Below are 13,561 nucleotides of genomic sequence, written 5' to 3'. Positions count from 1 at the left end.
GGGCCATCGGGCAAGCGCTCCCCGCAGGCCTCCTCGCGCCGCGCCACCCCCACTGAGACGCGCCCGTTACCGTCATGCCCAGCGTGCCCAGGGCCTTCTGGCGCATGGCCATGGCCATCCGTTTCTTCTCCGCCCGCGTCTCCCTGCGGGCTGCATCGATCTTCTTGTTCACGTCCGGGTGCTCCCGCAAGGCCTCCAGGAGGTTCTCGGCCAGCGTCCCGATTCCCTCATCGCTGGAAACCTGCTCCAGCTTGTGCAGGTTGGAGATCGAATCGGTCCCAATCAGCGCCTGGTGGTGGTGTGGGGAGGGTTTCAGGCTCGAGAGCCTGGGCCCCTCCGGAGCATGGCCCCTTGCGAAGACCGTCCCTCAATGAAGGGACATCAGCCGCAGCGCAGCCGCCGCAGGACTACAATGCCCATCCTCCCCAACCAACAAAGGCAGGTTGGGGGAGACAGTGTGATCTGCATCGCACTTAGCATCCAAAGAATAATGCTTTCCATGGGAAGTCCCCCCCCCGTTCTACCCCACCGTTCTAAACCCTCTCCCTCCCTCTGGGCTCCTTTGGCAACCCTGCGCTCCCTCCGTGACAGAAGCACACGGCCTCCAGAGTGTTTCCTCGTGAGATGAGCTTGCCAAAGGCCTCTGGGGGGGTGAAGGCCCCTTGCCCTCCCCAAGGACAGCTACGAAGACAAGCCCCTGGGCCCTTCAGTGCTCCTCGTACGTGCCCAGCCCTAAACTTAAGAGGGCGCTCAGGCACCGTCCCTGCCACACGCAGGGTCTGCAACGCCTCCTGCTTCCCCCAGCGAAACCAAGCAGGGGAGGAAGAAGAGAGAAGGTGCCTCCCTCACCTGGGTGGCCGGATGCTGGGTGGCGAGTCCTCGGAGGAGCCGGAGGATGAACGGGAGGGCTGGCCGAGACAGGAACTTCTTCCACACGTCGGCGTCCAAGCTATCCAGAGAGGTAGCCGATTGACCACCATCAGCACAGAAGCATCCGAAGGAGCACCTCTCAGCCACACCTCTCCTCAGGAGGAACAAAAGCCGACCCTCCCCAGAAAGGCTTCCCTCGGATACACAGCGGGGCTGGCCTCAAAATCCAGAAGGCCTCAAGCAAACAACAGCAGCCAAACCACAACTCCCAACCACAACTTGGTCAGGGCCTGACCGGAAAGAGCCCCTCCCCGCAGAGTGCCCCGGGCTCCCCTCCCAGCATGGGGTGCTCGACTAGGAACCAGCTCTTCCCTTGCAGGGACTGCCAGCACCCAACCTTCAATGAACAACAGGGCCCAGCCCAGCTAAGGACTCCTGGAGCCTCACAAAGACACACCTTGCTCTATCCCCCCGCAGCCCCCAGCCTTTCCTTGGGGAGAGGAACCAGGCCTGGATGGGAATCCAAGCCTCCTAGAAGCCCCCCAGGCCAGGCCCCACATCCCCACCGATCCTGGGAAGGGCACTCACTTCTTGGCACTGGGGATATGCTTCTTCATGTAATCCAAGGCATTCTGTGTGATCCCTCGCTGCAGGATGAGGTCTTTCAGGAGGTGCCCGTTGGTATTATTCTTGATGCCGGCTGCAATTTTGCAGAAACAGTCCAGGAAGACCTTGTCGTCCCCACTGTGTTCCTTGTCATACCTGGGGGGAAAAACGGACGTGGAAAGGGTCTTGCAAAGACCATCTGGGTTGTGTTCTGCTCGGCCCCCTCAGCCGGCCCCTCTCCTCGGGGCTGGAAAAAGCCACCAGTCCCAGGCAGCTTGAAAAGAGGGAAGCAGGAAGACGAAAGATCCGTACTTGTCAAAGCTGCAGTAGGGCTTGAAGCGGTCCACCAGGATCTCCATCTTCTCTGTTTCCCCGAAGGACAGGTAGGGGATGATGCGCAAGAGGCCCTGGAGCACGCTGGGGTTGGACCGGACAAACGTGCTGTTGATCTGGTCCAGCAGCATCACCAGCTGGTCCTTGTCGCCCGTCAGGAGCAGGTTCCCCTGCGGAAAGAAGCCCCAAAAGGAAGGATCATTCTGGTTCAAAGCTCCGCCTCAGGCAGAGAGGGAGGTGAGGAACTCTGTCCACGGGGCCTCTAAGCCCAAGACCAGGGTGCTTAAGGAGCCTGGCCCACTCAAATGGACTAGGCCTGGCCGTGGGGCCAGCAAGGGGTCTTTCTCTCGCCTGGGCATCTGCTGGAGTGGCTCTGCCCCAGCTGCCAAGGGCAAGGCTTTGCTCCAGCCTCTTCAGGTCCTGGAGACCATCTTGTTGCTCTTTGTGGGTTTTCAAGAGGCTCAAGGGCAGCCCTTTGCTCCGGACGAGGCCAGGGAAGGGAAGGGCGAGGGTTGCCAGGAGGATTGACCGGGTCTGTCCCCTGGGGCAAGAGAGGCTGGAAAGGCCCATCAGCCCAGTCAGACCTCTGCCCCTCCTGCTCCTCTCACCCCCTTCCCACAAGTTCACACACACGCACCAACCTTGTCCTCACTCAGCGGCTCTGCATTGGACTCATCCAGGATGATCTCCATGATGCTCAGGACCTGCTCCGCCACCGCCGCCCCCCCGCTGTCCTTGCTTTCCTGCTCGGCCACCAGCGCCTATGAAGAAGGCCAAAATGAGAATGTTGGAGATGGAGGGCTGTGGCACCCGCCCGGCTTCTTCCTTGCTGGGCCCTGGCAGGGAGGCCGTAGAAGGGCGGAGAAGATGCCCCAGATGCCCCTGAGCTGGGCGGGAGAGGGAGAACCTGCCAGCCCCACACTCACCAAGTTCAGCGTCCCCAGCATGACGTTGAGGGTGTTCATCTCCAGCTTCACCAGCTGCTGGCGGTTGACCTTCACTTTGACGCAGTAGCTGAAGAGCTTCAGCAGGACCTGTGGGGGGGAAAGAGGTGGTCGAGGATTTCAGGAGCAGCTCTCGCCAAGCCCATTTTTAACCACACTGAAAGCCCTGAAGCAGCCTCTAGAAGGAACAACAAGCAATTCCAGCCAAGGTGGGCACCTGCGGGCTGGGGCTTCCCATTATCGTCTGGAAAGGCTCCTTGAATGCCATCAGTGAGGACCTCCTTGGTTCATCGAGCTCCCTGAGGTTGGTAGAGCCCAAGGCTTCTGACACACTTAGAGCTGCTGGGGGGTGGGGGGAGTCTCTACTATAGGCTGCCTGCCTCCGTGCCCTTGGCCAGATTCAGAGTTTTCATCCTGGAGTCTTTTCTTGGACCAGTGTTGACCAGGAACCAAAGAGGAGTGAAAAGGAGGTGGCCATGATGGTCAACAGAACACCTCTCCCTGCTGGAGGAGTGGCTGAAGGGTTTTTTCCAGACCCAGGCCACACTTCTTCCATCAACCTTTGGGGGAAACCAGTGGTCTTCTTCACACCACCTTCCCACCGTTAAGCCAGAAAAGGACTTCCGAGAGGAACGGGAGGTAGGACGTGGCTCACCGTCAGCAGATGCCGGCCTTGTTTGAAGTCTCTGATCCCAGTCAAGCGGTTCAGCATGCAGCCCAGGCCGCCGCATTGCGCCATGACTCCTGCCATCTTGTAGACCTCTTCCTCATCCTCCTCTTCATCTGGGGAAAAGAAAGAGGCTGTCAGGAGAGAGCCAACAGCATCAACAAAGCTTGGAGAAAAGACGCTGGGTACTTTTTCCAGGGGCGGGGGCACCCATTTAGGCCTAAATTCTCCCGCTGGCCCCTGAAGGAGCAGCATCCTTGGAGGACAGGGGCACAGAAGGAGGTTCTGGGTACCCTGCTTAAAACAGCGCTGGGCGAACTGGCCTGGTGGAGGCATTTCCAGGGCTTTGCTAAACAAACGCCTGGCATTAAAAACGCCCTTGCCCTCTTCCAGGGAGGAGGACACAGCATCGGTTTTGCAGCTTCGGCCCTGAGCTCAAAGGCCCAACATCTAAACCAGTGTTTCTCAACCTCAGCGACTCTAAGATGCATGGCTGGCTGGGGAATTCTGGGAATTGAAGTCCACACATCTTAAAAGTGGCTGAGGTTGAGAAATACTGTTCTGAACAAGCTCACATCCGACACGGCTCAAGGACGAGCGTCCTGTGGCCCCTGGGGCAGAAGCAAGCGTGGTACCTGTGGTGGAGTCCAGCGACTCAATGAATTCTTCCGTCGCATCCCCCAGCAGGCCCCGCATGCGGTAAATTATCCTCATGGGTTCGCCCTGTCGAGGAGAAGGGGAGGCCAAATGGGCTTTGGTCACACAAGCACACAGAAGGCACAGAAATTCTCAGCGGATGGCCTGCAATAGGCTGGGCCAACCCACCAACGGGCCCCCTTTGTGTCACACAGGTGACTTCACGCCAGAAAGTGAACGTGGCCGCGGCTTTCCACTAAAAATCACAACCCAACGCAACTTCTGGAGCAGCAGCGAAGAGGGTGAGAGAGAGGATGTGGCAGCTCAGGCCGGCTCCTCTCTGTGGAAGAGGATAAACACTCCAAAATGCAATAAAAACGACGTATGGCTGGAGAGGCTGGACAGGGAACGCGCTCCCAATTGAGGGGAGACAACGTGCGAGGCATCTCAGCAAAGTCCATGGAAAGTGACAGTAACAGCACTCAAACTGCACGGAGGTGGTGGCAGGCTGGAGCCTCTGGTAGGCACAGATCTGGGCTTCAGGGGAGCCCGGACAGGCTGGGAATAAGGTCTTGGTTTGTTCTCTTTCATTCTGTTTAACCCAACGAAAGCCACAAGGACACATCCACGTGCATTATGCACGATCTACACTCAGAAACAAAAGAAAACGTGCAGAAGTGCATGACAGGTTAACCAGACTGGCACCTTCAGAGGCAGGGTGGGGGAAGAGAAATCTCCTGATGTGAAGAAAACGGGAGAAGGGAGGTGGGGGGGAAGGAAAGAAAGTGACAATTTAATACGGTTTTAAGCCAAAGGGCCTCGCTGCAACTTTCCCCGCGGAGACGGCGCCCCTCTCAAGCCCAAGGCCCCAGCCGCAGAGGGCGCATTTCCATTTTAAGATCATTTAAGTCTGAACAGAGAAGGGAAAAGAATCAGGGGCGAGGGGAGGGGTGCCAGTCCTTCGCTGGGGGGAGGAGACTTTATGGGGGGGAGCGGGAAGAGCAAAGAGGGCCTGTCAAGGAGTCTGCCGCTAAGCCCGACGCCGAATAAGCTGCACTTAATGTCAGAGGAGATCCCCCAAGGGGAAATCTGCGGCTCCACGGAGGGGCTCCAGAGCTGCAGTTGGCATGGCGGGGAGCGTCCGTAGAAGGCCGAGCAACAAAGGAGGCGAGGGAAACAAACACGGCCAGGGGGGGGATTTCTTGGGAGCCTGCCACCATCCCTCTCCAGGACGCCAAGAGGGAGAATTGGATGCGGGGGGCGGGGAGAGAGAACTGATGGAAAAAGCGAAGCGATGGAAACGGGTTTGCTGACGGCAGTGCTGTAGGCAGCTGGGTGGCTCGGCCCTTCCAGGCCCTCTCACGCAGGCCGCACGTGCTGGATTGCGCCGCCTCCTCTCCGGCCATTTAACTTGCCGTGGGGGGGCGAGGGCTGGCAAAGGCCAGCTTTTGAAAACCAGAGCAAAACCAGAGCGAGTTTTTCTCTAGGAGGGGAAATGCCCGCTCTCGCCAGCTGCGGGCACACCAAGATGAAGTCAGCAGATGAGGGTGCCTAGTCTGAACAGGGATTTTAACAGAACGGCAGAAGGGACACAGCCTGCGTTCACACAACCAACCTATCCAGGTCAGTTAAGAATTTTCCGGGTTAACTCCAAGCTTGGTCAGGGTTAGATTACTTGCGGCTCAGTGCTTTGCGTGAACCTAGCTGATCAGGTGAATGTATGCTATGAGGCATTGTGTGAATCCAGAAAAATGGGTTGATTCTGCGACCAGATTAAGTCCCTTCTATAAAGACAGCCGCAGCCCTCTCTGGCCAGGAGCTTACTACTGCTATTCCAGAAAGATGTTTTTCTAACATCTAATTGATTAACCAGTGACACTTTTAGACAATTGCGTAGGTATTTTGTTTAGCGTCATCAACCAAATAACATCCCAACTTTGCTTTGGGCAAAAAGGAAGGTCTTCTAAGGCTTATCAGGGTCGTGGTAATTTCATTACACTGTGGGACAAGTGTCCAGCTGCAGAATTACACCAAAACCCAACGGCAGGGCCTATTAAGGGAAACAGCAAACAGCAAACAGCCACTAAGAGTGAAGAACAGCCTGTGAAATGCTCTCTCTCATACCCATCCAGGCCCGGAAGGGGAAAGCAAAGGGCCCAGAATCAAACGCAAGGCCCCAACATTCCCATCCGTTCGCAGGGCTTTCCAGCACTACATGATGAAATGCAGGCCTTTGTTCAAGAAACTGCCACAACATTCGAAACGCAGGCCCATTTGGAGACACGCATCCGAATGAATTAATCTCCCCACTGCCTCCTCGACAACCATGAGATTCTTTTGAACTCAGATGACAAGGCAGGGTTATTTTAACATATTCATTCCTAGAGGCTTTCTAGAGGATAATACCCAAAGTTTGGCACTGAGAGTTAAAGCAAAGATATCAAGTCCTTAATCCCCTCCCCAAAACGCTTGCCTACAAAGGTATTTTGAATTTTTGATAGCGCACAGGCACAACCCTTTTTCTCCTTTGGGATAAAATCATTCATACCATAAACTGGGCGCTGTTTATAGTATAGAATGCCATCTTATCTGCTTCCTAATTTTGATCCTCAACCCTTCTGACACACCTACGCACCCATCACACGATTCCCTTTCAGGCTAAGCAATGTTATGCAAATTGCAGAAAACAACAAAGGAGCAGTGGGCTGAAAAATGTAAAGACAGGCACAATCAGAAAAGGAAATCTATCTGAGGGACGGGCCCAAGGCCCGTCACCTCCACAGCTCTTCATCGATTTGGTCAACCAAAGCTTTCCTATACAGGTAGTCCTCGACTTACGACCACAAATGGGACTGGAATTTCTGTTGTAAGTCTTTGCAGTTGTAAGTTGAGACACGACATGACCGGACCCGATTTTATGAACGTTTTTACTGAAATGCGACCATGTTACTGAGGGGAGTGGGGTGCAACACTTGGAAGCGGTTTATAGGCCGTAAAGCATCCCTTCCAGGGCTATCGTAACTTCAAACCATCATTAAACGAACGGTCGTAAGTCAAGGACTACCTGGAATGTTTTTTAGTAATGTAAGGAGAAAGTTCATCAGCAGGTGTGCGAGATTACAAATCACCTACCGCGTGCTGTTTTGGCTCAAAGCAGATGGCAAAGCAACCGATATAGAGGGCACAGCGGTTTGGAGCTAACCTCTGACCAGGAGCAAAAGCCTAGCCCACTTTTCCACACTAACCTAGGTTGACAGATGTTCTTCTTTGCCAGCTAAAATGGACTTTCTCCACCTATAAGGATCAAGTCCTTAGACAGTGGGGAAAACGGTTCAATTGTACCATTCCATGACAGCGCAGGTGAACACACACCCTCGTGAGGAAGAAATCTGAAGCACGGTGCATGCCATAAGCCAGGGGAGCACGACGTGCCCTCAGAAGCACGGCCGTCCCACGGGCAAAGGAGCAGGAGGAAGAGCGGAAAGGCCTCTTACGAAAAAAGCCATCCTGGGCAGGGCACCCCGAGGGTCCGTCTGGGAACGGAGAGGCCCAAGGGAGAAAATGAGAATGTGAGAAGCCCTGAGGAGTGGGCGGCTCAGACCCTCACCTCGTTCGTTGGACACCAGACCTTCTTGTACACTTCAGCCACCGGGAGGTCCAAGCTGATGATCTTGTTGTTCACCAAAAGCTGAAAGAAACAGGAGGAGGAAAAACACGGGGGCGGGGGGGCTGCTGGTGAACAAGGCCGATCTCGGTTCTTCTGCTACATTACTTTAAAAACGGGGGACAACAGCTGCATCTTAGAAATGAGGCAAATGTACCCAAAGCGCCTAACATCACACAAAGCTGCAAGGGTGCCCTGTACTGACTGCCAATGAAAAGAGCCAGCTTATTCAAGGGGGCTGCCTATTTTCTAAAGCCCGATCGCCAGCCATGTTGACGCTCTCTGGCTGGGCCCGCCTGGCCTCTCACCTCCATCCCGCTGTCGTCTTCCAGCAGAGCCACCAAGTCGCAGTCCTGGCAGATCTTGTTCTTGATGTCCCTCATCAGCGGCCCGATGCCCGGCTCGTTGCTGCTGTAGGGGTTCCCGGGCATCCGCCCCTGCAGGAAATCCTCCTGCTGAGGGTCCTTCTCCAGCGTGACAAAGAACTCCGTCACCTCATTCTCCTCCTGAAAGGCGACCGCCACGCAGGGGTGAAAAGAGGGTCCTGTCTCCTGCTGCGCTTCCCTGGCTTTGGGGTGCCACCAATGGCTGACAGATGGCAAGAGCCCCTGCCTTTCATTGGGCATCGAGGGTCAGGACTGAGGCACTTCTTAAGGCTGTCCTTCCTGGGTCACAAGGAAAGAGGGGGATGCGAGCCCCCCTTCCTTCAGAGAGGCTGCCTGTTGCCCCTCTGCCTGCGACTCCTTATGCCATCAGGTGCAATTCCATAAGTGGAATTACTCTGAGAAGACCCTCACTGTATCGCTGTAGGATCTGGCTTGGCATTCCTCACTTGGGTAACTCTGTTCCTATCTAACGCTGGAGGCAGCCAGTTTGGTGTCGTGGCTGAGGCACCAGGCTGGAAACCGGGAGGCTGTGAGTTCTAGTCCCGCCTTAGGCACGAAGCCAGCTGGGTGACCCTGGGCCAGTCCCTCTCTCTCAGCCCTAGGAAAGAGGCAATGGCAAACCACTTCCGAAAAACCTTGTCAAGAAAACTGCAGGGACTTGTCCGGGCAGTCTCCGAGTATCGGACACGACTGAACAGATTAAAAAAAACACTAATGTTGGGGACAGAGGGAACGGTGCCTCAAGGAGTAAATGTTTGGGAAACTCCATCTTGGTGCCCTTCAATAGGTGGCTGGGGATGATGGAAGTTACAATCCAACCCATCTAAAGAAGAGGAGTTATTCCTCTCCATTCTCTTCGGGAGGACACTCTCTCTCCTGGGCAACGGAAAGGTGGCAGGAACCCCCCCCCCGAACATGGTGCGACCAGCCTGCCCTCCAGCCTGTCGGGGCTGCCCAGGCCCCCGGGAGCCTCTTGCAGGCAGTCGAAGCAGCGGCTCCCCAAGGCCTTTAGGGGCAAGCTGAGTTAGGCAGACCCTAACCGAGCGAGCTTCCACCTTGGCCGATCTGCCCCAGCACCCCCCGGGCCAGGCAGGATCAGGGCCAGGCTGCCCACCTACCGGGTAGATTATGCTGCAAAGCCGCTCAAAGATGAAGACGGGCGTCCGGTAGTCGTCCAGACTGTAGCGCTTGGCGGTTTCAATGCACACGGCCATGAAGGCTTTGGTCTCAGATTCCGTGCCTGCGGGGGGCGAGTTTAACAGAAGAAAGCAGGGTGGGGAGCGAGGCTCACTGAGATGTCCCCAAAAGCGGCTTCTTGCCTGGGCTGGACTGATGGGATCGACGGGGGGACAGTCAGGCCCCACCCAAAGCGCAGGACCTCTCTCTCACCCCAAACTGTTTTATTTCCCAAAGCTAAGGAAACAGAGGCGCTGTGGTTGATGGGTTTTTTTTTTTTGCAGCAGAGAAAAGGGCTCTTGGTCTGGGAAAACGTTTCAAGGCCTGGCCCTTTCCACCCAGACGACCCCAAAGGGCCGAAGGCTGCTTTCCTCAAGGCTGGGGTTGGAATGCTCAGAAAGCAAGCAGAGGGGGGTCCCCTGCAAACCCCCGCCCTGGCTACCTGTCGTCATGTCCTCCAGCATCTCGAGCAGCATGTCCTGGGTCTCATCGATCAGCTTGGTGCGCTGCACCACCAGCTTCCGCAGGCACAGGTAGCCGTTCAGCACCGTCCCCACCAGGCGGCTCTTGAAGTGGCGCTTGATCGACTCGACCTCCACGAAGGAGGAAAGCAGGCCTGGGAGGAGGGCGGGAGGGGCGGCTTACCCACAGGGGCCAGCCAGCTCGGCCTGCGCCTCCCAGAGCCCAAGGAAACCAGGGGGGGGAGTCTCGCTGCTGCCCCTACCGGTGATGCTCTTCAGAGCGTAGCCCTGCTGCAGGTCAGTGCTGAGCGTGGCTTCCTCCAAGGCCAGGAGACGGGCAATTTCCTAAAACAGAGACGCACCGGCCTTAGAGGCAGGAGGTGCAGAACGGCTGGGGCAGGGAGGACCAAGACAGCCCCTGGGAGTGGGGGCTGGGGAGCAAAAAGCGCCCTGCCACCTCGCTGAACGTCAAGAGCCTCTGGTCCGACGGCCCCACGCCAACAGGTGGGAAGCCTTGCCAGACTCCGCTTCCCATGATCCCCGGCCACTGTCCTTGAGGGATGGTGCCCAGCCACGCCTGGAGGACCAGCCTGCCAAGTTCCCTGGCACGCCCAGCGAGGTGGCTCCACTGGTTCAAAATGAAGTTGGAGGGGAGCTCTCCATACCTTGGTGATCAGGTTGCCGACGTAAGGCAGGACCCCTCTGGCCGCCAAGTAGACCTTCCAGCGGGCCGGCTTGATGAGCTTCTGGTAGAGGGCCAGGTACTCTGCGGCACACTCACCCGCCACGCTCAGCTCGTCCAGGTAGCTGGCAGAAGGGAGGGGAAGACCGTCCAGAAGTCAGAAAGTGGAAACAGCTCGCCGAAAGGAGGGGCTGGACTTCCCAAGAGGACAGGAGGGTCCCACAGCGGCCTACCTGGTCAGCAGGTCGAGGACTTGCTGCTTCCGGCTGGGGATGGTGGCCAGGGCTTCAACGATGGTGCAGGCCGCCTGCCGGGCTGCCTGGGTTGCTGGGGTGAACAAGACCTAGAAGGGGGGAGAAAAGGCACCAGACGCTCCTTGGGCACACAGCGCAGATTCCACCCTCGGCCCCACATCGCCCGGTCCCGCTTCCCAGGCCCGTGGGGTGGCTCTGCTTCTCGGCCTCACCTTCTCCGAGCGTGTGGCCTTTCCTCGTCTTCCCCATGTGTGTGCGCATGTCTCACCTGCCGCAGCCAGTTGTTGTGTCCCAGCTTGAGGTCCAGGGGACAGGTCCTCTTCCCCCGCTTGCTCATGAACTGCTTCCACTTCCACGCATACTTCTCCGTCAGGTACAGGTGGCGAAGCTCCGTGCGGCCGGGGGACTTCCCGTTGGCTTCGAGGCCTACAGGGAGCAAAAGCACAGACCACGCGTCCAAAGAGGGGCAGGGCTGGGCAGGGCTGGGCATGCTCCTGAGACCGAAAGGCTGCTCTTCTCAATGGGGCTCAGAGGCGGGCCCTGCAGCAACGGCTGGGCCTCCTCGGCCCTCCCTCTTCCAGCTGTGGGAGGAAGCAAGTGGGGGGAGGGCATACCTCTGGCCGGGAGACACTTCTTCCACACCTCGTAGGACGCCTTGGGGTCCCTCTTGAGCCACAGCTGGGCCTGGGCGTGGATTTCATTGCTGTACGGCTTGACGGTGGTCAGGGAGTCCACGGGCGTGTCCTGGGGAGCCAAAGGGAGTCTGAAAGGGCCTCAGTGCGAGAGGCTGCTGCAACAGGCTGCCCACGCCAGGCTGCTGAGAGGGGCCCCGACACCCGGCCTGCAAAGCAGATCCTCGGCCAGAGAGTACAGCCGGATTCGCTTCTGCCCTTCGACAAAAACACTGCACGGAAGCCCCCCGCAATTCCCTGTGGCTCCAAGGCCGGGCGGGGGCCCCAAGCAGGGCAGATACCTTGTTCTTCTTGCTGGTTGGAGCCGGGGGCTTGATCAGCTTCTGGAGGATGCGCAAGCACATGAGTGTGATGTTCTCCACCACCACCGGCGTCTTGATGTTCACGGCCATGAGGAAGAGGCTGAGGGCTGGAGCAAAGCGAACGAGGGGGTCAGGATGGGACCGGAAGCCCCATAAATAAAATTTCCCCCTCGCACCGAGGACTGCGAGGAAGGGGCTCCTGAGCTTCATTCTGCTGTCAGAAACGAGGAGGCAGAGCAGAGGCTTCTCTTCCGGGGGGGGTGCCTCAAGAAGGAGGGGAGGCTGAGCCCCACCCATTTTCCCAACAGAACACGGGGGGGGCAGACTCTCTTGGCCTTCTCCCTCCATGAGGGTGGCCTGCCGAGCCCCGGAGCTCACCGCAGCGCAGACGCAATTCCCAGCAACTGTCTTCCTTGGAGATCGAGTCAGTCAGCAGCAGCATCTCGTACTGAAGGCTGCTGGCCTGCAGGAGGGGAGAGGAGGGAAAGGGTAAGGGGGGCATGTGTCCAGAGAAGCTCTCCCTTATCCGTGCGCACTCCCTGTAAGTAGAAAGTGAGGACAGAAACGCAAGCATCCATGTTTCCAGGGTGCTGAGGGAGCCGGAAAGCCCTTGAGGCTGGGTCATCCCTTTGGGACCCTTCGCCAGGCGGAAGGGGCAGCCTTGGGGGCGCTGAGGCTGAAAGCGCGTTTACAGAGGGACCCCAGCCCAAGGGGCAATCGGAGAGGGAGGAAGGGGGAGGAAGCAGCTGGCCAGCGCTCCTCACCAGATCGGGATTGGCCCAGTGGCCCTTCAGAGCGGCAGACACCTTGCTGATGATGAGGTCGTTCATCTGCTGGGTGGCTTCGGGGTTGTCTCTGGTTCCAGACACAGGACAAAACAACAACAAAGTAGTCTTCAAAAGCACCACACAGAGCCATGTCCCCAACCCTCACCCGCACACCACCTCTTCTCACTGTCTGGCTCACGGATCACCAAGACCCGGGACGTCCTTCCCGAGAGAACATGGCTTGAAAGCCTCACTAGCCAGTTGGGCTGCTGCAAGGAACAGGCCGATGGGCCAAGTAGGTTCCTCTGAGGTCAAATCAGCTTTAACGATACTTAGCTGGCCAGACAGGGTGACAAAATACATACGTGGCCTTTCCGCTTCTGCCCAGCGGTTCCAGGGCTCCGGCTCCGCCAGGCAAAGCCAATTCAGTGGAAGAATCTGCCTGGGTTCCACTGTTACCAACGCTTCCAAAGGGCAAAACAATCTGGGAAGGGGGGAACGCACCCAGCCAAGGCGCAGAGCGCTCTCCCACCTGGTGAGAAGGCACATGAGCTGCCGGACGTCCTCCCGCATCGTGGCGGCCCCTCGACGCAGGTTGTAGTCAAAGAGCTCCCGGATGAGGCCCTGGGAGACCAGGATGTGGCGGATGGCCGCGTTGGTGGCCAAGGCCCGCAGCAGCGTGATGCAGTGCTCTGTGACGGCCGAGGCGCAGCCGTAGCACTTGGTGGACGAGGTGTGGCCGCAGCCCAGGACCGAGAGGGCTCGGTACTGGCTGGCAGTGAAGGTGGGCTGGACCGCCGAGCGGGAGGACTTGCTGGCGGCCTCTCTCTGCTGGAGATCGTATTCCAGAAGTTCCTTCCGGGAGGCAAACACTTTCTGGGGGAAGGATGAAGAGGGGAGAGGGTGAGCTGCAAGGGAGGCGCAACCGGGGCAGGATCTCAGGTAGCCAGAGGCGACTCCTGCTCCCAGTTTCTCACACAAACCCCGCAGCGGGGCTAGCCAGAAGCTGGATTTCGACCAGAGCAGCCCGACACTGACCAGCATCCGCATTCAGCCCAGACAAAGCCTGGCCTGGATCTGCCAGCGTGAGGACCGTTCCCGACCTCGACAGCCGACCATTT

At 57.7% G+C, this 13,561-nt stretch overlaps 1 protein-coding gene across 1 annotated transcript in view; it reads right to left on the bottom strand.

Annotated features, from left to right (window-relative positions):
* The window catches only part of UBR4 (ubiquitin protein ligase E3 component n-recognin 4), a 61,895-nt gene that overhangs the window by 3,853 nt on the left and 44,481 nt on the right, over nt 1–13,561 (bottom strand). The window contains exons 78-98 of the mRNA XM_063317409.1: nt 12,973–13,316; nt 12,438–12,528; nt 12,052–12,136; nt 11,653–11,780; nt 11,294–11,423; nt 10,948–11,105; nt 10,659–10,768; nt 10,409–10,550; nt 10,007–10,088; nt 9,725–9,898; nt 9,225–9,346; nt 8,029–8,226; nt 7,664–7,744; nt 4,056–4,143; nt 3,409–3,536; nt 2,736–2,843; nt 2,451–2,570; nt 1,789–1,979; nt 1,459–1,632; nt 850–949; nt 71–289 (exon numbers count right to left, since the gene is read on the bottom strand). Coding sequence (XP_063173479.1) covers nt 71–289; nt 850–949; nt 1,459–1,632; nt 1,789–1,979; nt 2,451–2,570; nt 2,736–2,843; nt 3,409–3,536; nt 4,056–4,143; nt 7,664–7,744; nt 8,029–8,226; nt 9,225–9,346; nt 9,725–9,898; nt 10,007–10,088; nt 10,409–10,550; nt 10,659–10,768; nt 10,948–11,105; nt 11,294–11,423; nt 11,653–11,780; nt 12,052–12,136; nt 12,438–12,528; nt 12,973–13,316 — 2,973 coding nt within the window. The remainder of the gene's footprint in view (nt 1–70; nt 290–849; nt 950–1,458; nt 1,633–1,788; nt 1,980–2,450; nt 2,571–2,735; nt 2,844–3,408; nt 3,537–4,055; nt 4,144–7,663; nt 7,745–8,028; nt 8,227–9,224; nt 9,347–9,724; nt 9,899–10,006; nt 10,089–10,408; nt 10,551–10,658; nt 10,769–10,947; nt 11,106–11,293; nt 11,424–11,652; nt 11,781–12,051; nt 12,137–12,437; nt 12,529–12,972; nt 13,317–13,561) is intronic.

The sequence above is a fragment of the Candoia aspera genome, chromosome 18 (assembly GCF_035149785.1).
Source record: "Candoia aspera isolate rCanAsp1 chromosome 18, rCanAsp1.hap2, whole genome shotgun sequence".
Lineage (NCBI taxonomy): Eukaryota > Metazoa > Chordata > Lepidosauria > Squamata > Boidae > Candoia > Candoia aspera.
This window is presented reverse-complemented; position numbering and strand designations above follow the sequence as displayed.